Genomic DNA, 23720 nt, shown 5'->3' with positions numbered 1-23720 from the left:
ATAAGCGCATAAATAGGCAGGGAATAGAGGATCATATGCAGGCAGATTCGATTAGTTTAGCTTGGTATCATGTTCAGCGCAGACAAGCTCCTGTTCCTGTATTCTACTTTTCTGTTTTCTATGTTTTCTATCTATCATGAATGGTACAGCCCGAGGGAATATTATGGAACAGAGCTACCTTGGTTTACAAATCCATAGGCCATTAAAGGTGGCAACACAGATAGATAAAGTTTAGAAAAAAAGTATATGGGATGCTTTAGTTTAGTTTACAGATACAGCACGGAAGCACTGAGTCTGCACCGACCAGTGATCCCCGTACATTAGCACTATCCTACACACTGGGGTCAATTGGACAATTTTACCGAAGCCAAATAACCTCCAAACCTGTACGTCTTTGGAGTGTGGGAGGAAACCGGAACACCCAAAGAAAACCCACATGGTCAGAACGTACAAACTCCATGCAGACAGCACCCGTAGTCAGGATCAAACCGGAGTCTCCGGCGCTGTAAGGCAGTAACTCTACCGCTTGTCCAAGGAGTATAGAATATATGAGCATGGGTGGTCATGGTCCAACTATATAACATTTTGGCAAACCAGAGTTGGAGTAGTGTGTGCTATCTTGGCCATGATATTACAGGAAATGACACTGTAGGAAGGGCTATATGTGAAATTCACCAGGACATTGCCTGGGATAGGATGTCTCATTCATGAGGAGAAACTGGATAGATGTGGTCTGTTTTCATTGAGATAGGACCTGGTAGAAGGATACAAAATAATGAGAGAACATACAGTAGATAGGAAGCATACTGTCCGTATGTACCAAAACATTTATTTTTCCCTCATCAAACCTCCCTGTTAATTTATCAAAAACTCTATCGAATTAGTTAAACATGATTAGCCTTTAACAAATCCATGCTAATATTCTCCAACCAATCTACACTTGTCTAAGTGACAGCTAATTCTAACCCTGATTATGCTTTTGGATAGTTCCTTACCACTGATATTAAATTAACTGGTCTATGGTTTCTGGATTTATCCTTGTTTTGAGTTTTAATTATTATTGCTCTTACTTTCTTTCACAAAGTATTCCACTCAACAGCAAATGAAAATATAAAAAATGCATAGATCGTGAAATTTCTGTGCCGTCTAGCTCTGTGACTCTATGACTGAATGTCAAGTTAGTTACGGTCTGTGATTGCATTGCCAGTTATTCAATATGATTTGCATTCCTTTTGGTAACTTTGATAGAAATCAATGTTCCCCTGCCAGTTGTGTTTTTTCCACGTTTCAACTCACAAATGTCTTCACTGACAACCCGCTCATATTTGCATATAGTGAAATTTCTCAACAATAACTTCGAAATAACTTCAACTTTGTTGAATTGCATTATTCATACGCTCTGCAACGAAAATAGACAGATGTGATGAGTTGAGATAAAAGTGAATTAATGACAATTGAAGGAAGGGATTGTTGAGCTAGTTTTTTTGAGCGCAACCTTATTTTACAGGCGGCACAGTGGTGCTGTGGTAGATTTGCTGCCTTACAGCGCCAGAGACCCGGGTTCGATCCTGACTATGGGTGCTGCCTGTACGGAGTTTGTACGTTCTCCCTGTGACTGCGTGGGTTTTCTCTGGGTGGTCCAGTTTCCTCTCACACTCCAAGGACATATAGGTATGTTGGTTAAATGGCTTCAGTAAAATTGTAAATTGTCCCTGGTGTGTAGCATCATGTTAGTGTACGGGGTGATCGCTGGTCGGCGTGGACTTAGTGGGGTGAACGGAACGTTTCCACGTTGCTTCTCTAAAGTCTAAAGATTTTATTTGCATTGATTTTCTTTTTAGCCATTATGTTAAAGCCAAGGGTTCACCAACAGGAAACCTCTATTTATTTCATTTTCACAAATTCCATGCTTTATGTTCAGTCCCAAGAGGTACTTAAACACATCAGTATGATATTGATTAGACCTGCATGAGGCCACATGAGTATTTTCCATTGACTCAGTCAATCTTAGAATATTAATGGATGAACAATCCAAAAGCTCTCAATGAAAGTCTCTCAATGAAAGTCTGCAATGCACCATAATGATGTTACAGCTACAAGTTGATTGGGATAGTGGTGATTTACTGTTGGTTTCACTGATGTAACTTTGTTTTGTGTAACAAGCACAATGGCCTCAATTAAGTTAAACCAGCATTATTAGTGTTATGCATAAAATATCATTTACAACTGCTCAACACTTCACTGACAATCTGCAGGTATTTTCAACATAGAGGCAAATTAATGGAAAATAGAAGTTTAGAGTTTAGAGGTAAGCATGGAATTAGGCACTTCATCCCACCAGGTCTATGCCAACCATCCATCAGCCATTCGCACTAGTTCGATGTTATCCCACTTTCTCATCCACTCCCCGTGCACTTGAGGCTATTTACAGAGGCCAATTAACTGACCAACCTGCACATCTTTGGAATGAGGGAGAAAATCGGGGCATCCGGGGGAAAACCCCGGCACTCAGAGGGAGAACGTGCAAACTCCACACAGCCAGCACCCGAGGTCAGAATCAAACTTGCGTGTCTGGCGCTGTGAGGCAACAACTCTACCAGCTGCGCCACTGTGCCGCGCTTTCTAGTTAATATTTATCTGTCAATACTGTACACTAGTAATTGTAGAGATGTGAAAAAGTGTTTTAAGCATCATTTTGTATGGACCAGTAAAACAATCGATGAGGTTCGCCAGGGTAGGCTGAGCCCCCAGCCGCTCACCTTCACCATTTCTCTCCTCTGTCCGCTGCTGCCATCTTGACTGGCCAGGTTTGCAGATACATAGACACTAGGTGCAGGAGGAGGCCATTCGGCCCTTCGAGCCACCACCGCCATTTAATGTGATCATGGCTGATCATCCACAATCAGTACCCCATTCCTCCCCATATCCATTGATTCCGCTGGCCCTAAGAGCTCTATCTAACTCTCTTTTGAATGCAGATGACATGAACACTAGCGGTGTTGTGGATATCAAGGAATATTCTCTAGGGGCTGCAGCAGGTAATGGAAAAATGAGTAGAGCATTGACAGATGAAATTAAATCTTATCAAGTGTGAAATTGATGAACTTTGGGATGTTAAATAGGGGTCGGACATAGAAGATAAATGGTAGGGTGCTAAGGAATGACAATGAACAGAGGGACCTTGGGTTTCAAGTTCATAGTTCCCTGAAAGTGGTAATACAGGTCGATAATGTGATGAAGAAGACATATGGCCTGCTTGCCCTCTTAGATCGGGGAGAGAGTATAAAAATTGGAATCTTACGTTGCAACTTTACAAAATAATGGTTGTACCACAGTGGGAGTATTGTGTGCATTTATGGTTGCAAAACTGCAGGAAGGGTATGATAGTGCTGGAGAGAGTGTAGAGGGGAGATTCACCAGGAATCTGCCTGAATTGAATGACTAGATACAAAAAGAGATTGAGTAGGCCAGGCTTGCACTTGGTGGAGCGATAGAGATTGAATGGTGGTGACCTGATACAATTATAAGAGACATAGGTAGGATAAGTATTCACAATCTTTTACCCATGTTTGAGGTAACAAAAAAAATGAGAGCACAGGTTTAAGGTGAGAAGAAGATGAAGTTTTCAAGGGAATCTGAGGGATACATTGTTAAACAATGAGTGGTTGATATCTGGCTCATTGGAACTCTAGATCTAATCTCTACATTTAAGAGAGATTGAATAGGTGATTGAACAGGTAATGCATAGAAGGATAGACACAAAGTGCTGGAGTAACTCAGCGGGTCAAGGAGCCTCTCCGGCAAGAGATGCTGCCTGACCCACTGATCCATGGATCTAATGAAGGCACATGGGATTAGTGTAGATGACTAAAAAGGATGGGAAAAGGATGTAGGGCTTGTTTCTGTGCAGAATGTTTCTATGTTTTGATTTTGACTCCATCGCTGCATTGCATTAAAATGGAAATTAAAAACTGCTGTTAACATGGAAAATGAATTGGTTAAGGGATGAATGATTCTGCACTTAGTAGAATTGGACAGATGATATCCTGGAGATGAGTGATACGAAAATTCATTTAAAAGGTGAAAACACTGGGAGAGAAATACATCAGTGAATTATTCATACTGCACAATATGTTAATATAGTGATGGTATGAATCTTTTATTGATCTGTGTGGTGTGACAGAAATCAGATGAGTTCTGGAGCAGTGCAATATTTTATAGTGGGGGCTGATTGTTACAATTATTTTTTTATTTAATTGATAGGACGTTGCTATCACTGGCAATGCTGGCATTTATAGTTCATCCTGAAATACCTTTAATCTGAGAAGGTAGTTAAGAGTCATCTTCATTAATAGCTCCAAACGCATATACAGGCCAGACTAGTTTCACCTGATGTGCTAGAGTCTGAAGAAGGGTCTCAGCCCAAAATGTCACCAATCCCTGCTCTCCAGAAATACTGCCTGATTCATTGAGCTACTCCAGCACTTTGTGGTTTTTTTGCCTTGCGGGGACTGTGCGGGTCGGTCGGGGACGAGCTGTCTGTCCGTGGGCGTGGGGAAGAGAGTGGAAGTTTTGTTGCCTCCATCACAGTGAGGGGGTGTTTGGAGTCACTGTGATGGATGTTTGTGTTGGGGTCATGTGTCTTGTGTTCTTTTTTTTTTTGTGTGACTGCTAATGTAATTTCGTTCGGTACCTCGGTACCGAATGACAAATAAAGCTCTGTATCTGTATTTTCGTGTTTTTCATCCCTCTTGGACATTTTTGAACCAGTTTGTGTTTTAAACGAATTCGATAGTTTCATAGTTTATCCACTGAGAATAGTTGTTTGTAAATTTCAGATTTACATGAACTAAAATTCCACAGTAGATTAATCCCATGGTCGGACGATATCTGGATCAAGTGTCTGCACCTCTCTCTGTCAGCTAGTCCAGTAACTAAATCACCGGCGAGGCAAACTCCTTGAGTCCGGTATCATTGAATGATCTTAAGTAAAGTATTTCACTGAATGCATAATTCCAACCCCAACAGCTACTAATAATGAAAATAAAAGTTATTGAGACCCCCCCCCCGTGCATGGTTAGGTTTCAAATAAAATAGTGAAGTGACTTACTGCGAGTGGGACTTGATTTATTTTCATATTTTCATATTTCAGATACAGCGCGGAAACAGGCCTTTTCGGCCCACCAAGTCCGCACCGCCCAGCGATCCCCGCACATTAACACTATCCTACACACACTAGGGACAATTTTTTAATATATATTTTTTATTTTTACATTTACCCAGTCAATTAACCTACATACCTGTACGTCTTTGGAGTGTGGGAGGAAACCGAAGATCTCAGAGAAAACCCACGCAGGTCACGGGGAGAACGTACAAACTCCTTACAGTACAGCACCCGTAGTCAGGATCGAACCTGAGTCTCCGGCCAACAGCCTAAGTGATTATATTTCCTAAATTAATTAGATTGAAAGTCATAGAATGGCTAGCACAGAGACTGGGGGAAAAGGAATGAATTGGAATGAATTAACTCAATAGTTCATAAGTTATCACAGCCAAATTAGGCCATTTGGCCCATCAAGTCTATTCTGCCATTTAATCATGGCTGATCTCCCTTTCCCTCTCAACCTCTTTCTCCTGCCTTCACCCCATAACCCCTGACACCTTTACTAATCAAGAACCTATCAATCTCCACCTTAAAAATATTAATTGACTTGGCCTCCACAGCCTTCTGTGGTAATGAATTCAACAGATTCACCACCCTCTGACTAAAGAAGTTCCTCGATCTTTCTTAAGGTATGTCCTTTTATTCCGAGGCTATAGCCTCTGGTCCTAGACTCTCCCACTAGTGGGACCATCCTCGCTACATCCACTATACCCAGGCCGTTCACTTAAATACTACTCAAATACATAAAGAGCAATGGCAAGGTAAAACAATGGGACAGAAAGATCAGAAAAAAATAATAGTGAACATTATAAAAATCTTGAATGATCAGTATATGTAGAAGAACCGCACTTATAATCATTATTTTTGAATGGAAGATCATTGTACACATTTGCACATCTTCATCCTTAAAGTGCTTAATTCTTAACCATGAAGAGGTCCACCTCTGATCCCCACATCATGATGTTAAGAATGTGCATGCTTGTTATCATGGCAACACTTGGCCACGTGTGGCGTCAAGCAGTCCAATTAAGATTCATGTCAAATGGGAGTAAGGGGGGAAATTTATACCTTGTTCAATGATAAATGGTTGTGGTTCAAGTAGAGAACAACCTTGCAGGTGTTACCTGGGATGGCAGGACTTTCATATGAAGAAAGACGGGATAGACTCGGCTTGTACTCGCTGGAATTTAGAAGATTGAGGGGGGATCTTATAGAAACGTACAAAATTCTTAAGGGGTTGGACAGGCTAGATGCAGGAAGATTGTTCCCGATGTTGGGGAAGTCCAGAACAAGGGGTCACAGTTTAAGGATAAGGGGGAGGTCTTTTAGGACCGAGATGAGAACGTTTTTTTTCACACAGACAGTGGTGAATCTGTGGAATTCTCTGCCACAGAAGGTAGTTGAGGCCAGTTCATTGGCTATATTTAAGAGGGAGTTAGATGTGGCCCTTGTGGCTAAAGGGATCAGGGGGTATGGAGAGAAGGCAGGTACAGGATACTGAGTTGGATGATCAGCCATGATCATATTGAATGGCGGTGCAGGCTCGAAGGGCCGAATGGCCTACTCCTGCACCTATTTTCTATGTTTCTATGTTTCTACTCAGAAGAGTGCACTACTTACAGTGTAGACTCAAGCCCTTCGGCTCACCGATCTGCGCCGACTTGCGATCACCCCGTACACTCGGGGCAATTTTACAATTTTCAGCAGCCAATTATCCTACACACTTGTACATCTTTGGAGTGTGGGAGAAAACCCATGCAGTCACAAGGAAAACGTACATATTCCATACAGGCAGCACTCGTGGTCAGCATCAGACCCGGATCTCTGGTGCTGTAAGGCAGCAACGCTATCGCTGCGTCACTGTGTTCACTCTGGCTCCAGGTACTTTTAAACGTCTTATCAATAAACCTAACTGCATTCATGGTCATATTTCCATGACGAGGCAGGGATGTTCAATGCTGATTTCGCTGTATCTGCAGTAATTCCACTTGCAACACTTCAGTAGTCCGCATTCATCTGCACCAAAAGCTGGGTTAATTGCGGTAAAATTTGTGTTGTGTAAGGACTAAGTAATGACCATGTCCAACAAGGGAGAGAGAGAACCATCTCCTCTTGATATTCAATGGCATTGCAATCACTAAAGTACCATAACCCTGAGAGTTTGCAGAGTTAACGGAATCAGCGTATTAAATAGTAAGGCACTAAGAAAGCACACAGGAGGCTAATCTGTAAACAGTGACTTGACTCCTCAACATCTTTCTGCCATCTGCAAGTTAAGAGAGTGATGAAATACTTGGATACCCAATGCTCAGATAAGTGCAGCTCCAATAAGACTCAGGAAAATTAACACCATCCAAGCCAAAACAATCCACTTGACTGGCATCTCATCCAGCAACTTAAACAAATGAAAAAACCATGATGAAAGATCTTTGCCTGAAACATTAACTCTATTTATATTGCCACGACGCTCCCTGACCAGTAACAATTTCCAGCATTTTCCGTTTGCAAAACTGACAGATCTCTATGTCCCCCATCACGGGCGAACGTTTGCTATAGTGTGTACCATGCACGAGCTACAGCAATTCCCCACCACATATAGACAACTCCTGAACCCTCAACTTCCACCATCAAGAAGACCAGGTATATGAGAATCTAGACACAAGCATATTTCCATCTGAGTCACAAATTACCCCATTTGTTATTCCTTACCTTTGCTGAATCTAAATCTTACAACTCTCATAAATGGATGTAAAAACAACATTTAAAAGATATTTAAAGAGGTACACGAATGAAAAAGGTTTAGAGGGATATTGGCCAACTGCAGGCAAATGGGCTTAAGTAAGAACATTGACATATTGGGCTGAAGGGCCTGTATCCTTACTGTATAATTCTATGACCTTATAACTCTCTACCTATTATAACTGTGGAAGTACCTTCACTCCACATACACTCCACCAGTTCAAGAATGCTCTCCAGCACTTATTCAAAGACAATTCATAGATTCATAGGGCAATAAATATTAGCTTCCCCAATATCACTCTCAAACAGAGAATGAATGGATGACTTATGTGGTGCGTATATTTTGCATGTGCTGCCTATACACTACCCCTTTGCAACTTTCACCTCATTTCAATTGAGGAGCAGAATGAGCAATGCTGCTTTCATAAGGAAAGAACAGAGAGCACAAGGCAATACTTGGACGTTTGTAACTGTGACGTTCATGCCTAAATCACAGTGAGTGCCAAAAGACGCACTATTATTTTCATAGCAGGAATCAGACCCCAATTGTAATCCTTCATTGCGGTACTGATGCGAGGATTGGGAAAAGCAAAACAGATGCACTGTGGAATACCATAACTTGGGAGCCAGCGAAGGCCATTCAATTCCGTGAGACAGTTCCATCATTCAGTTTGTTCATGGCAGAGATCGTGTCTCACAAATCTGATTGATTTTTTTGAAGACGTGACCAAAAAGGTTGATGAGGGCAGAGCTGTAGATGTTGTGTACATGGACTTCAGTAAGGCGTTCGACAAAGTTCCGCATGGAAGGCTGCTCTGGAAGGTTAGATCGCATGGGATCCAAGGAGAGATAGGTGAATGGATAGCAAATTGGCTCCATGGAAGGAAGCAGAGGGTGATGGTAGAAGGTTGCTTCTCAGACTGGATGCCTGTGACTAGTGGTGTGCCTCAGTGTTCGGTGCTGGGCCCCTTATTATTTGTCATCTACATCAATGATTTGGATGAGAACATACAGGACAAGATTAGCAAGTTTGCTGCTGATACAAAAGTTAGTGTTTTGCAGATAGTGAAGATGGTTGTGAACGATTGCAGCAGGATCTGGATCGATTGGCCAGGTGGGCGGAGGAATGGTTGATGGAATTTAATACAGAGAAGTGTGAGGTGTTGCATTTTGGGATGTCGAACAAGGGCAGGACCTACACAGTTAATGGTAGGCCTCTGGGTAGTGTTGTAGAGCAGATGGATCTAGGAGTACAGGTGCATGTTTGCTTGAAGGTCGAGTCGCAGGTAGATAAGGTGGTCAAAAAGGCTTTTGGCACTTTGGCCTTCATCAGTCAGAGTATTGAGTATAGAAGTTGGGAGGTCATGTTGCAGTTGTATAAGACGTTGTTGAGACCGCATTTAGAATATTGTGTTCAGTTCTGGGCACCATGTAATAGAAAAGAGATTGTCAAGCTTGAAAGGGTTCAGAAAAGATTTACGAGGATGTTGCCAGGACTAGAGAGTGTGAGCTATAGGGAGAGGTTGAGTAGGCTGGGTCTCTATTCCATGGAGTGCAGGAGGATGAGGACCAGAGGGCATAGATTTAGATTTAGATTTAGAGATACAGCGTGGAAACAGGCCCTTCAGCCCACCGAGTCCACGCCGCCCAGCGATCCCCGCACATTAACACTATCCTACACACATTAGGGACAATTTTTACATTTACCCAGTCAATTAACCTACATACCTGTACGTCTTTGGAGTGTGTGAGGAAACCGAAGATCTCGGAGAAAACCCACGCAGGTCACGGGGAGAACGTACAAACTTCGTACAGACGGCGCCCGTAGTCAGAATCGAACCTGAGTCTCCGGCGCTGCATTCGCTGTAAGGCAGCAACTCTACCGCTGCGCCACCGTGCCGCCAAAGGTTCAAGGTGAAGGGGAAAAGATTTAATAGGAATCCGAGGGGTAGCTTTTTTACACAAAGGGTGGTGGGTGTATGGAACAAGCTGCCAGAGGAGGTAGTTGAGGCTGGGACTATCCTATCGTTCAAGAAACAGTTAGACAGGTACATGGATCGGACAGGTTTGGAGGGATTATGGACCAAGAGCAGGCAAGAGGGTCTAGTGTAGCTGGGACATTGTTGGCCGGTGTGGGCGCGTTGGGCCAAAGGGTCTGTTTCCACACTGTATCACTCTATGACTCTAACTCCAGTTATCCAACTTGATTCCATAACGTTAATAACATTGCTTTAAAAAAATCCATCAATCTCATATTAATAACAAGGAACTGCAGATGTCGGTAAACCAAAGAAATACATTTATTGATGTCTTTCCATTAATCTCATCTAGTTTTAGAGTCGACTTCTCCTCAAGTGCTTTTTTGGGGGAAATATTCCAAATTTTCTTTATTCTTCATGTGAGTTAAGGATTCCTGCCATAAACCAGAATGGCCTGGCACTAATCTTGATTTAGGTTTTCTTATCTGAACAGTGGGCGTCACAGTGGCGCAGCGGTAGGGTTGCTGCCTTAGTGCCAGGTTCGATACTGACTATGGGTGCTGTCTGTACGGAGTTTGTACGTTCTCCCTGTGACCATGTGTGTTTTCCCCACGTGCTCCAGTTTCCTCCCATACTCTAAAGACGTGCAGGGTTTGTAGGTTAAGTGGCTTCAATAAAATTGTAAATTGTCCCTAGTGTGTGTAGGTTAGTGTTAGTGTGCAGGGATTGCTGGTCAGTGCGGACACGGTGGGCCAAAGGGTCTGTTATTGCACTGTATGTCTAAACTAAACTAAACTAAACTAAACTAAACTAAACTAAACTAAACTAAACTAAACTAAAGTGTACCAGAGGAAATAGCTCCTCTTTGTCCTTTATTCCCTTAGTCATTATGTGCGTAAACACAGAGGTCCATAATGAACAAAGCTGAGACAGAATGACAGAAATACAACCACAAGGGTTTAGGTTTTATTGAACGGAGACACTGAGACGCAAGGGTTCCAATAAATTGCAGATGGCATTGTTTATGCTTTTCATGTAGCAAGGAGCAGCAGGGAGGTAGAGAAACTGAGCCCCAGATGCACTTCAGCATTGAAAGGTCCAAATTATTCCCTTTACAGGAAGGTGCCAACGTTTGATGGATTAGAGCTGAAATTGCATTAAGCATAATAAATAACAACAACAATCAAAGCTGAAACCAGGATAGGGTATTTAATAAAGTTGTTAGTGGAGGATATCCATCATTTTTCAACTGGGGATATAACTATTTTGATTGTAATTGTTGCAAAACCTGTTTCTGATCGTTCAGCTTTAAACAAGCTAAGAAATTGAAGCTCTGTGCACCCAAAGATGGCAGCGAATGAGCTGAGTTTCTTTAAACTAACCTGAATTGTTTGATAGTTTGGATAATCTCCCAGGGGGTTGTATATAGGGAATCAAAGCCATCTGAGGTATTCGGTTTCATGCGATATGATGGTTAGTTTGAGCCAGCTATGGTTGGGTGAGGAACAAGATGAAGTCCAGGTCTGAGAGAAGGAAATAGAGGGAGGTGGACGGGAAGAGGTGAGGAGAGTGAACGGCGGTAAGGACTGTGTCTTTCTGCTGACTGGATAGCATGCAGCAAAAGCTTTTCACTGTACCTCGGTACATGTGACAATAAACTAACTGAACTGAACTGTGGAGGAAGGGCACAGTGACAGACAAAGGAAGAAAGGAGAAGGGAATGGAGCTGGGATCTAATGGCGGGAAGGACAGGGTGAGTAGAGGGGTTGGAGAATAGAACTGGAGGAGGCAGGAAGAGCAGTCAGGCTGGCAAATGTTGACTGCTGAGAGGAAAGAAGGCGAGCAGTGGCTGAGAGATGCAGGGATCCCAGAGAAAAAGGTGAACCGGAAGGAGGCATAGAGGACAACAAGTTAGATATGTATGGTGGGCAAACAATGGTGAATGAGAAACTGTACATATCATATCATATCATATCATATACAGCCGGAAACAGTCCTTTTCGGCCCTCCAAGTCCGTGCCGCCCAGCGATCCCCGTACATTAACACTATCCTACACCCACTAGGGACAATTTTTTTTTTTTACATTTACGGAATTGAACAGATGTGGTATGAAGAGTGAAAATGGGAAACGGGGTGAGGGAAATGGCTAACATTCAATCAGGGGGGGCTGAATGCATGTGAGGGAGAAGAATGGGTGGAAAACAGGGCACAAAGAAGTTTCAGAGGAGGTGATGTGCTCGTAAAAGGTCATCAACAACTGGAAAGGAAAAAGGAATAGTGGCAGTGTATACTTATAAATATTTGTTGACAGCTGGAGAGTACTGCAGTTAGTATCTTGTCTCAGCAAAGAATCTTACTTCCCTAAATGGGGTGATGATGTGACCACTCCAGTAAGTGCAGAGGGTGCAGGTTCTAACATTGACATGGATTTTGCCGGTAAACGCTACCTCAAGCAAAAGAAGAAATTGGAGAACAGGTGGTACAAGTTAAGACTTGGGTAGAAGTCCCCAAGTTACAGAAGATTTGAAGCCAGCTGGAATTCATTGGAATACTTCTGTAAAATAAACAAAGTGACCATCGGTGGGAAAACTGTCAGACTCTATTCTGAAGAGACAAGGATAATCGCTTAAAAAGACCTGTTAGGCACAAACTGTTGGGCATTCCTCAACGGAAGTCTCAAACTAAATGGCTCAGCTTCTTTTGAGATTTTCTGTCTGTGTTTCATCACCGGGTTCCCTGCAGCTCCTTGCACAGATCACCTGAGTGTTTATGTCATCAACTTGACTCTTTGAACCCAAGGGAAGGATTTAAAGAAGGGTCCCAGCCAGAAACGTCACCTATCCATGTTCTTCAGAGATATTTCCTGACCCTTGGAATTACTCCAGTGCTATGTGTTCTTACCCAAGCCAGGTTCCATAAGATGCAAGAATGTGAACCTCTTTGTATTTAACGTGGATCGTCAGGCTGCAGGGAGGATAGCAAAGAATAAGACAAGGTACATTTATTTCAATTATTGAGTTTCACTTGTGTAGGAAGGAACTGCAGATGCTGGTTTAAACCGAAGATAGACACAAAAAGCTGGAGTAACTCAGCGGGCCAGGCAGCATCTCTGGAGAAAAGGAATGGGTGATGTTTCGGGGCGAGACCCTTCTTCAGACTGAAGAGTCTATTGAGTTTCACTTAATTGTTTTATTTTATTTACTGAGTTGTTAGGACTTTTTACATGTCTGAGTTAAAGAAATGTTAAATATTTCATTTTAATAGGTCGTAAACAGTTTCTGAATTGAAAACTTTTGATTATTTGACAGCTTGCAGAGCTGGGATGAGCTTTTATTGACTGTCAGAAGCTGCCAGTGGAATTTGTAAAGGATGTTTGTTCTGGCCCACAACACATCAGTCTGTGATATCACTTGTGGCCCAACTGTTGCCCAGAGACTTCTTGTATTATTCTGGGATTGTTTGGTCAAATAAAGTTGTTCTTCCACAACCTAATAAGGTAAATTCAGCAGAGTGGAGAACATGGGAGATGAGTACCAATGCTGCTTCATTTCTGTAACAAATTGGTCCATGTAATTTTCTACTTTCCTCTCATTTCCTTATTGCTTTAATTCTTTTCTGAGGTATCATCCAATATCACGTCGTCAAGTGGAATTTATTGTCAAAAGGACACAAAGTGCTGGAGTAACTCATGGACCAGGCAGCATCTCTGAAGAAAGTGAATAGGTGATATGCACAAGTTTGGTGAAGAGCAGGCTCAATGAACATCTTGCTTGCAGCAGTATCACAGGCACATAGAGTCAGACGATACACAAAAACATCAATTCTCCATAAGTCATACATAAATTACACATAGATCCTACAAGACAGTAGAACGACAGAGTGGTATGGTTGGTCGAGTTGCTGCCTCGCCATGCCAGAGAACTGGATTTGATCCTGACCTTGGGTGCTGTCTATGTGGAGTTTGTACGTTCTCCCTGTGACTTTGTGGGTTCCCTCCAGGTGTTCTGGTTTCCTCCCACATCCCACAAATGTGTGGGTTTGTAGGTTAATTGGCCTCTGCAAAAAAAAATTGCTCCTGATACGTAGGGAGTGGATGAGAAAGTGGAATAACATAGAACTAGTGTCAATGGGTGATCGATGGTCTGCATGGACTCAGTAGGCTGAAGGGCCTGTTTCCATGCTCTTTTAAATTAAACTAAACAGTGAAGAGAATTAGACTTTTTTTTAAAATCAAGAAAGTAGTGCAAAAAGACATAATTATAAACGAGTCTATGTGGTATTAGGGTTGTGCAGTTGATTCAAGAACTTGTAGTTAAAATATCTGTGAGGAGATGTGAGAATTCAGGCTTCTCTATGTCCTGTCCAATAGTAGCAGTAAGAAGAATGCATGGCTTGGATGGTGGGGGTCCTTGATGATGGCAGCGGCACGTGATGCAGATGCTTTCAATGGTGGGGTGGGGTGCATCCGTGATGGACTTGGTTGGGTCCTCCACTCTCTTCTGCCTATGGCCTTCCTGTGTGTTGAAATTGCTGGATCCGGTCATAATGCAACCAGTCAGAATCCTTACAGCAGCACATCTGTAGCAGTTTTGTAGAGTTGGCGGTTCCTCCATCCACCCCCACCTTCAACCATTCAATCTTTGTACACCATCCTTCCACACAAGCAGCAATAATGGGTTCATTTGTCCTTCCCACATGGTTATGGATCCCTTTTTCAGCATTTTCTGCATTATATCAATAACCCCAATGGAAGTGTGAAAGACAGTCTATTAACATGTTTTCCTTATTTTTGCAATAAAAGACATGGAAGTCAAGGCTCTATTAATTCATCACATTAAACTTGAAAGGTTTGTCTATTATTTAAAATTACCATAATTAAGTGGACTCACTGGAAATAGTTTTTGCTCTTAATTAATTTCTCTATAAAAATGTTGCAGCAAAGCAAACGTTTGCATTAAAGTATTGGCAGCTTCACATTCTTCAAACCTGTCGATTTGTCGAGGTAATATTTTCTGATCAGCACTGAGTGGGTGATCAGTCTTATCCGTGATTCTGTTTGCTACAAACCAACAGGACAAAGCTTTCATTGTCCTGGCTGGCAGTTTTTCTCACAGGATCATGGGGAAAATGGCTATGTTGTACTAAAGCAGCCGAGCACACAAACAACCATTCTCCGCATGACCACAAGCTGAATAATGGCATCTTGTTTGAACAGGAAAAGGTGACATAGGGCAGTCTTAATCCCATCATATTCACAAATGTACTTTCTCAGCTTGGATTATTGCATAACTATAATGAGTTGAAATCCTGATCTAATACATCTCTTTCTGGTTTTTTTCCCCTCTTTCTCTACGTCTCTCTGTTTGCTGCTCACGGTTTTGGATCTACACTGCATTCATGCCAAGAAATGATTATCTCCAACAATAAAAAACACAGCCACTGACACTTGATATTCAAGTACATCACTGTGGCCCAGGGTCTCATCATCACCATCCTGATGGTGACCAAGTAGGCGTTTGAAAGCAACAGCTTTATTCATGTCTTTGCCCCTCCATCAGGTGGGCATCAGCAGAGCAAGTGGCTCAGCTGTTGAAACTCTGGCATTCCACCATCTTTAAATGACCTCATGACAACATCTCATAATTGGCATAGTGCAACCTGGGAGGCAGCACAGTGGTACAGCGGTAGAGTTGCTGCCATAAAGACCGCCAGAGACCCGGGCTTTATCCTGACTACAGGTGTTGTCTGTGTGGAGTTTGCACGTTCCTCCTGTGACCACATGGGTTTTCTCCGGGTGCTCCAGTTTCCTCCCACACTCCAAAGATGTCCAGGTGTGTAGATTAATTGGCTTCTGTAAATTGTCCCTAGTGTGTGGGATAGAACTGGTGTACGGGTGATCAGTGCTCAATAGACTGAAGGGCCTTTTTACACACGGTATCTTTAAAATTAAAACTAAAGCTAAACTTCAACATCTCATGAAGTTCAATTGTTTTGAGGACAAAGCAGCCATTGGATCAAGACCACCATTCCCATTTGGAACATTCACTGTATCCACTGCCAACATAGTCTATTGAGTGTGTAATAATACAGTGAAGTGCTACACATTGGAAAGATGGTTTTCAGACTCACAGGTACTTTTCTGGCTTGGATTAGAAACATAGAAACATAGAAAATAGGTGCAGGAGTAGGCCATTCGGCCCTTCGAGCCTGCACCGCCATTCAATATGATCATGGCTGATCATCCAGCTCAGTAGCCTGTACCTGCCTTCTCTCCATACCCTCTGATCCCTTTAGCAAAAAGGGCCACATCTAACTCCCTCTTAAATATAGCCAATGAACTGGCCTCAACTACCTTCTGTGGCAGAGAATTTCACAGACTCACCACTCTCTGTGTGAAGAAATGTTTTCTCATCTCGGTCCTAAAAGACTTCCCCCTTATCCTTAAGCTGTGACCCCGGCAATTCAGATCCAATAAATTTCTTTTTTTTCTTCCCTCGTCGTATCTCTCTGTTTCAGTTTAGAACCCACAAATGACCCACAATCAAATTCCTCCAAATTATGGCTTATGGATGAAATTTAGCCAGTAGCAACTCGCTGATTGCCCTCTGATATCCTACTGTACATATGCCCAGATCAACATCTGCCATAGCACTGGGTCTTTCTCTTTTGATGATTGTGAGAAGGCAGTCAGATCATTCTTGTGATGTTGGGGAGAAGGGAGAGAGACCAGGTCTGTTGATTATACTCAGGTAGATCACATTGGTGGTGTGCAACTGATCCTATGAGTGAGACCAGAATCGACCAACTAGAAAGGTGGACACCATGCTCCACGTGATAGTGGTTCTGGTAGGATGGACCCTTCAACTAATACTGAAGCGGACTTCAACCCGAAAAGCTCCATCAGTTCCAAGTTCCCCTGCACGTCCTCAACGTGAAATGGTGGTGAAATCCTCGAACTCTTCACTGAAGAGCATTTTCCGGGAGCATCTTCATCATAAAATGAAGCATTTTATGATCCCATTTTCTCAAGGGTAATCAGGTCTGGCCAATACTTTCGGCCTTTCCAGTCACCTGCCCGACTCGGATATGGTTTTGCTTTTGACCATCTGATCTGGATTTATTGGACCTGTTACCGAATCACTTGGCTTCACTCAATTCTTCGCCAATCAGCCAATCTACCTACAATTGAGGGGAAGGCCACTTTCACCCCATGGCCTTTGTTACCACTGTCAGGGAGGCTGTTCCGAGCTGGAAGTAAAATGATAAAACAGCCTTACCAACTATGATTATTTGGACATGTCCTCAACACGTATCAGTCAGTCGCTGTCGTGTAAGCAGCAAAGTTTATGTGTGGAGTATTTTGAGTGTAAGTGATGTATTTATGTGGTTTCAAGTCTTATTGAATGAAATCGCCGCCGCATGTTTTATCTGAGAATGTCATGTAAGACAACTCTACTGTACCCGTGTGAATCAGCATGCTCAGACAGCAGGCTTCAAGAGCATCTCCTGGCTTCATCGATACAGGCTGGACATCCTGCTGAAAGATACAATGCTCAGGGACACATCAACACCCAAGCAGGGGACAGGGGAAGTAGCTGAACGCCTAAACCCCAATCTGCTTTTTCATTCATTGGCTAACACGAGAGCACTTCCTTTAATAGTGGGCGAGGCACTGGAAATGCCAACGCGATTTAGATGCTTGCAAAGTGACACCGCTTCAATGTTTCCATTTGGCTGTCAGTGTCCCCCGCCGCGGAATGGGCGAGCTCTGTGTCAGTATCTGCCTAGCTGCGAGGCGTTACATCGTTGCATTGTGCTCCTGAACCTGTGTGTCGCTCGCTTTCACGTCGTCCCCGCGTTGGGGTAGACTTTACAAAAACGACAGGCGAGAGGACAGCATTCCGCCCCTGCAAGGTAAAGTGGAGTACTAGGATTAAATGAAACCCGAGAAGTAATTGACTGTAGATTGCTGTATTACTACACTGCAGGTGATCCCTGGTTTCAGTTTCTCGGGCAGTGCTAGGATTCTGCACTTGAAATTGCAATGTCTATCACACCGTTTGATGGGCAACGCGCACATCGTCTCGCTTGGCGAGTACACAGCATTCACAAGGTGTTAGTTAAATCGTGCTAATTTTTCTCGCGATGACCTTGAGAGCTGGCTATTTTGTCCTGCTGCATAAGAGTTTAATAAACACGTTTATGTGACAGTGCGCTGGTGTGAATGTAGCCTGCTCGTAGCGTGGGTGAATGTAGTTAAAGTGAAGCTGCATATACTTTTAAATGACGTGCATTGTACCGGTATCATATACTTGCGTTGGTGAATGAATGGTCGATTATTCAACATTGCGGGAGGTTGCATTCTAGGTTTTTTTTTGGTTTAAACTATGAGTAAATAAAGCGTTTTAATTCCAGGACGAAGAGGATTTTAACCCCTCGGATCAACTTGGTTTTCCACGCGAGTTCCAACTTCTGAGAGCTGGTAAATCGAAATTAAATTACTCTGGAATGATTTTTGTTTTGTCATTCTGCCGTTACTTGTAGCGCTGGGGATTTGCGGGAATAAATCTCAGTGCAGTCTGTTAATCAGACCATGTTAATCCTTTCCCTGTAGCTGGAGATCTTGAACCGTTTGCTGCATGTGGTTCCGCTTTATCTTGATTCGAGTGTTCAGTGTAATCATTGGGAGAATAAAGCATTCAATGGTGGTTTAATTATATATATTTTTTTACCAAGTGAAAGGACATCCAGAACTTGTCTTGTTTTTGGAGATCTTTTTATCCGTGTCTCTGGAGGATACAGCATTATCCTTTTTAAAAAAAATATTGCATCCGCCTAAAAGTGATCTTGTCATGAACACTTGTGGTCTACGTCTCCTGTCGCAAGAATACATTACCTCTTTACATCAAGGCTTTGCCTGCACTGCTAGGTTTGCATTGATACAACGTGGTCATCAGTGCCCCATTGTCCACCACTGTTCAGAACACTAAAGCCCAGAGATGCACGAATCTCAAATTCCTGCAGCAACCATTTCATCATCCTAAATTAATTCCAGATGACATGAAACCTGTTTTACCAGCTCTGATGCACTTTGTTTATCAAAACACATCAACTGTCAATTTGGATTTCCAGGACTACATGTAGTGCAGATATGTTTATTTATTCTCCAAATCAAGAACTAAGTGACAAGGAGGGCTCTGATTTCTTGGTGCAAATCCGTAGCTTCAGTTAAATATTCAGAACTAGAAGTCGATTTAGTTTTGTGTGCCAACTTGTATTGTTATAAAGGGCAGCACATCAGCCTGGGTCTTTAGATTCTCTGATCATTTTTGCAGTTGGCATGCTTTCAATTATCTCTAGCTCATGTAAATTTAGAGCTTCTTTCTGATTTTCAGTTTTAATATCCTTTCTACACCCTGATAAAATTCCATTCTGATAATTTGCCTCACCCTCCTAACTGTACCACTCTGGAAGATGATAATCCATTCTGCACCTTAATGTACATGAAAGAAAATAGCATCGATGCGGCATTCTTTAACATGGAAAGCAAGGAATTTCTCAAGGTTAATTCACTGCTATTGAATAAGAAGGGTCTCGACCCGAAATGTCGCCTATTCCTTTTCTCCACAGATGCTGTCTGACCCGCTGAGTAGTTCCAGCTTTTTGTGTCTATCTCCAGGAATTAATCCCACCAGTTGAAGAGCACATTCATCAAGTATTTAGCAAGATGAAGCAGTCATTTTAAAATATGTCAAATATTTTGGTTTCTTATTGGTGGAGAGTGACTTTTTAATTTCAAATGTGCTGGCAGGAGATGCAAGAATGAAGGTGTACTTTCATATTGGAGGGGGGGGGGGCAGGGAGGGAAATGGTCAGTTTTATTCTCTTTGCAGTGACTCAGATACTTTGATCTCAGTACAGCTTTTGAATTCATTTAGTCTCAAATTTCAGCCTTCCGTACTTTGATTATTTTCGTATGGCAGCGCAGTGATTAAGTTATTGGCCAAGCATTCAGAGGCTCAAACTATTGATGCAAAGGCATGGGTTCAAATCCGCCTTCAGCAGCTGGGGAATTAGAGTTCACGTTAAATAAACCTTTCATTTAAAAGGCTGATATCGGTTAAGGCAAGTCTGATGCCACTGGATGGCCATCAAAACCCATCTGCCTCACTCGGTTCCTTCACAGAGAGCGATCTGCTTCCCAGTCAGGAGTGTCTGTCGCTAATTCTTAACTACCTTCTCAGCTTGTGGGGCGATGGAGAATAAACCCCGGTCCATATCCCATGAACAAATACATAATGAAACATAAAAAATCTAATAAGGATAACGTTTCTTTGATAACAAAAAGCCATGTATGCCGTTTAATTGTGCATTTGCAACATGAATCACTTCATGACATCAGGCAATTTTTTCGAATGATATTTCTCATCAGGATCATTGGTCATAAGGTCATAAGTGATAGGAGCAGAATTAGACCATTCGGCCCATCTATTCCAGCATTCAAACATGGCTGATCTATCTCTCCCTCCTAACCCCATTCTCCTGTCCTCTCCCTATAACTGCTGACATCAAGAATCTATCTATCTCTGCCTTAAAAATATCAATTGACTTGGGCTCCACAGCCCTTTGTGGCACAGATTTTCCACCCATCTTACTAAAGAAATTCCTCCTCATCTCCTTCCGAAAGGAACGCCCTTTAATTCTGAGGCTATGACCTCCAGTCCGAGAGTCTCCCACTAGTGGAAACATCATCTCCACATCCACTCTATTCAAACATTTCACTATTCGGTAAGTTTCAATGAGGTCCCCCCTCATCCTTCTAAACTCCAGTGACTACAGGCCCAGTGCCATCAAATATTCTTCACCTATAAACCCACACATTCCTGGGATCGTTCTTGTAAACCTCCTCTGAACCCTCTCCAAAGCCAGCACATCCTCCGATATGGTGCCCAGAATTGCTCACAATACTCCAATTGCTGTCTGACCAGCCAGCACCTTATAAAGCCTCAGCATTACATCCCTGTTTTTGTATTTTAGCTCTCTTGAAATAAATATTTGATTTTATATTAACCGTAATTAATGGCCAGGAGCAATTAGAAGATTCCTATCCTCGAGGGGTTCAGATGACAACAAACCATGAGATCAAGTGTTTTATAAACACAGGTTACAACCACTGTCACATCTGCTTGCACTTAATAATTTAATAAAATGTTGTACATTTTAATTGTGTTTTTATCTATTTCTTTGGATTGTGATTGAGTGCCATGAAGGAAATTGGCCAGCTACACTTCAGGCAACTTGTGTATAAGTTTAGCCATGCAAAGCATTAAGGAAATCAGTGTGATCACTGCAAGTTGCTGATGTGACAGTTGATTAATGAGAGATAATGTGGATGGCCCACATCCAATTCCAAAGAGTTACTGGTGGAAAAAAACAGCACCTTCTAGTTATGCTTATGCATTGCATTTAATTTTGTATTGAACACTAGCTATCTAGGCAACACATAAATAAAAACTTGGCCCAAGCTCCTTGGCATTGATCCCGTTCATTTGTACAGAGGACCCACAACACTTATTAATCATTAGCCCGTTCCTTCTCCTGAAGGAAATACTTAGTATCTCAGGCAATTTATCTTATTTATACGTGGGTGTGAATGATGGTTTCATTGCCCAGCAGTGTGTGAATTCATGGGCAATTAAAAATGCATCTGTCTGCCTTAATCAGCTGACGTTGCCAGCCATGAGGATTTTATTTTGGAATGAATGTAAAGTGAGGACTACACTTCTGGATGGCTCGGAGAAGCAGCCAACATAATCAGAGAATTACTACTCCTCAGAGTCCCACCCCAGTCAGAAGCTCCCATCAGGTTGAAGAAACAGAAGCTAGAAAGTGTGAACTACCAGACTCGGGAGGGGGGAGGAGAGAGAGAGCACTTCTTCCCCTCTGTAATCAGGCTTCTGAGTGGTCCTACCAAAGGTTGAGGTACTGTCCATGTCACCTCTACCCTGCTGCAGACATTAGATTTTGTCTGTGAAACTGGTGCACTACAATGCTGAGCATAGCACAAAAAGTAAGAAAATTTGTGTTTGGTAGATTATTTCTTTGTTGTTACAATGCTTCTTGGCAATAAATCTTATACCGTTGGAAAGCCTGTTTATTTCCCTTTTAAATGGTGCCACATTTGTAAGGAACATGCATTTGTGGGATGAGCAGCAGAGCTGAGTATATGGGTTGCGCCCATGAAAAACTTGCCAAATCTTCTCTGCCAATGCCAAACAGCTTATTCTGCCATTGACTCTTGTTCGGTGTTGTTTGGTGGATTGGATGATTGAAGTCTGAAGAAACAAGACATATTGGCAATTTAACAATTTATTCATTTAATAAACAGGAGCCACAGTAGCGTGTGGAAGAACCATACACAGCCATAACAGCCTGGCACCTCCTCCTCATGCTGGTCACCAGCATGGTCACACACTGTTGTGGGATGGCATCCCATTCTTGTCAGCACCTGGGGGTACCAGAAGCTCAAAACAAGAGTCAATAGCAACAGCAGAATAAGCTGTTTGGCATTGGCAGAGAAGATTTGGCAAATTTTTCATGGGCGCAACCCATATACTCAGCTCTGCTGCTCATCCCACAAATGCATGTTCCTTACAAATGTGGCACCATTTAAAAGGGAAATAAACAGGCTTTCCAACGGTATAAGATTTATTGCCAAGAAGCATTGTTACAACAAAGAAATAATCTACCAAACACAAATTTCCTTACTTTTTGTGCTATGTTTATATTCTGTATCTTCCTCTTTGCTTTACCTGTTGTACTTGAGTTTGACTTGTTTGCGTTTATGTATAATATTATCTGATTGGATAGCATGCAAAACAAAGCTTTTCACTGTACCTCGGTACATGTGACAATAATAAAGGCACAACTAAATCTATGATTAAAATTTAGCGATCATTTTCACATAACAGAGGTTTGCTCAGATTTAGCTCGGCAGTGCCCAGCTCTGTGTGCAAGCCGTATTAAGGTTTTGTGACAAGTGCAAAATCGGCTGATTTAGAAGCAGAATTATTCTTCAATTGGGCTTTGAGGAACACCATCCTTCAAAAATATTAATGAAAGTAACTTGTCTTTCAAAAAGTTGCCCTGTTCCCCCTGTTTAATCCACAGAGAATATTCCAAATAAAGTGTGGATGTGAAGTGGTAATCTGTTCCCGCCCACTGACATTTTATTTCTTTTAAGTGCATACACCTTTCCATGTCCAAATGGAAACTAAAATATTTCATCCATGGGTGTCCCTCCAAAGATGTTGCAGCTCATCTGAAAATTGTTAATACTTATCACACGAGAAATCAGTTTATTCTGTAGAAATAGTTTCTCATGTCAGTGGGTGCTTGATTAAAGCTCTCATACAACTTGCATTACTGATATTGTGTTGTTGTCTACCAGTAAAATTGCAGTGAGGTGCCTCCTGCATCTTTCTCCAGCATTTATGTCAGTATATTGCTTAATTAATATCGGTTCTTCATTGCTCGATCCTTTTCATCCTGATACTGCCCTCATTAGACTCCATTATCTTCAGGTGATGTAGATTTTGGTGTCCATTGCAGACAACGGGTTTTGTCATTCACCGCCAAATCTGGCTGAGCTGAGTTCTGCTCCCTTTGTCCAAATTTGTTTGAAAAATACTGCATGGAAGCAGGCCCTCCAGCCCATCGAGTCCACTCCGACCATTCACCACCAGTTCACACAAGTTCTATGTTATTCCACTTTTACATCCACCCCATGTACTAGGGGCAATTTACAGAGGGACAATTAACCTGCAAAGGGATGTAG

At 42.3% G+C, this 23720-nt stretch overlaps 1 protein-coding gene across 2 annotated transcripts in view; it reads left to right on the top strand.

Annotated features, from left to right (window-relative positions):
• The first annotated feature begins 17645 nt into the window (after nucleotides 1–17645).
• LOC144606950 (hippocalcin-like protein 1) overlaps nucleotides 17646–23720 on the top strand; it is a 118838-nt gene continuing 112763 nt past the window's right edge. The window contains exons 1-2 of one of the 2 annotated variants that reach the window (XM_078423478.1): nucleotides 17646–17797; nucleotides 18299–18365. Coding sequence is in view for 1 of the 2 variants with exons in the window: in XM_078423477.1 (XP_078279603.1) it covers nucleotides 17928–17996; nucleotides 18299–18365 (136 nt within the window). In the remaining variant the exon portion in view is untranslated. Of the gene's footprint in view, nucleotides 17798–17912; nucleotides 17997–18298; nucleotides 18366–23720 lie in introns of those variants that run through there. The other variant, XM_078423477.1, reaches the window with a different exon arrangement.

This window comes from Rhinoraja longicauda, chromosome 27 (genome assembly GCF_053455715.1).
Source record: "Rhinoraja longicauda isolate Sanriku21f chromosome 27, sRhiLon1.1, whole genome shotgun sequence".
NCBI classification, from domain to species: Eukaryota; Metazoa; Chordata; class Chondrichthyes; order Rajiformes; family Arhynchobatidae; genus Rhinoraja; species Rhinoraja longicauda.
The sequence above is the reverse complement of the archived record's forward strand: the minus strand, read 5'-3'. Positions and strand labels throughout refer to the sequence as shown.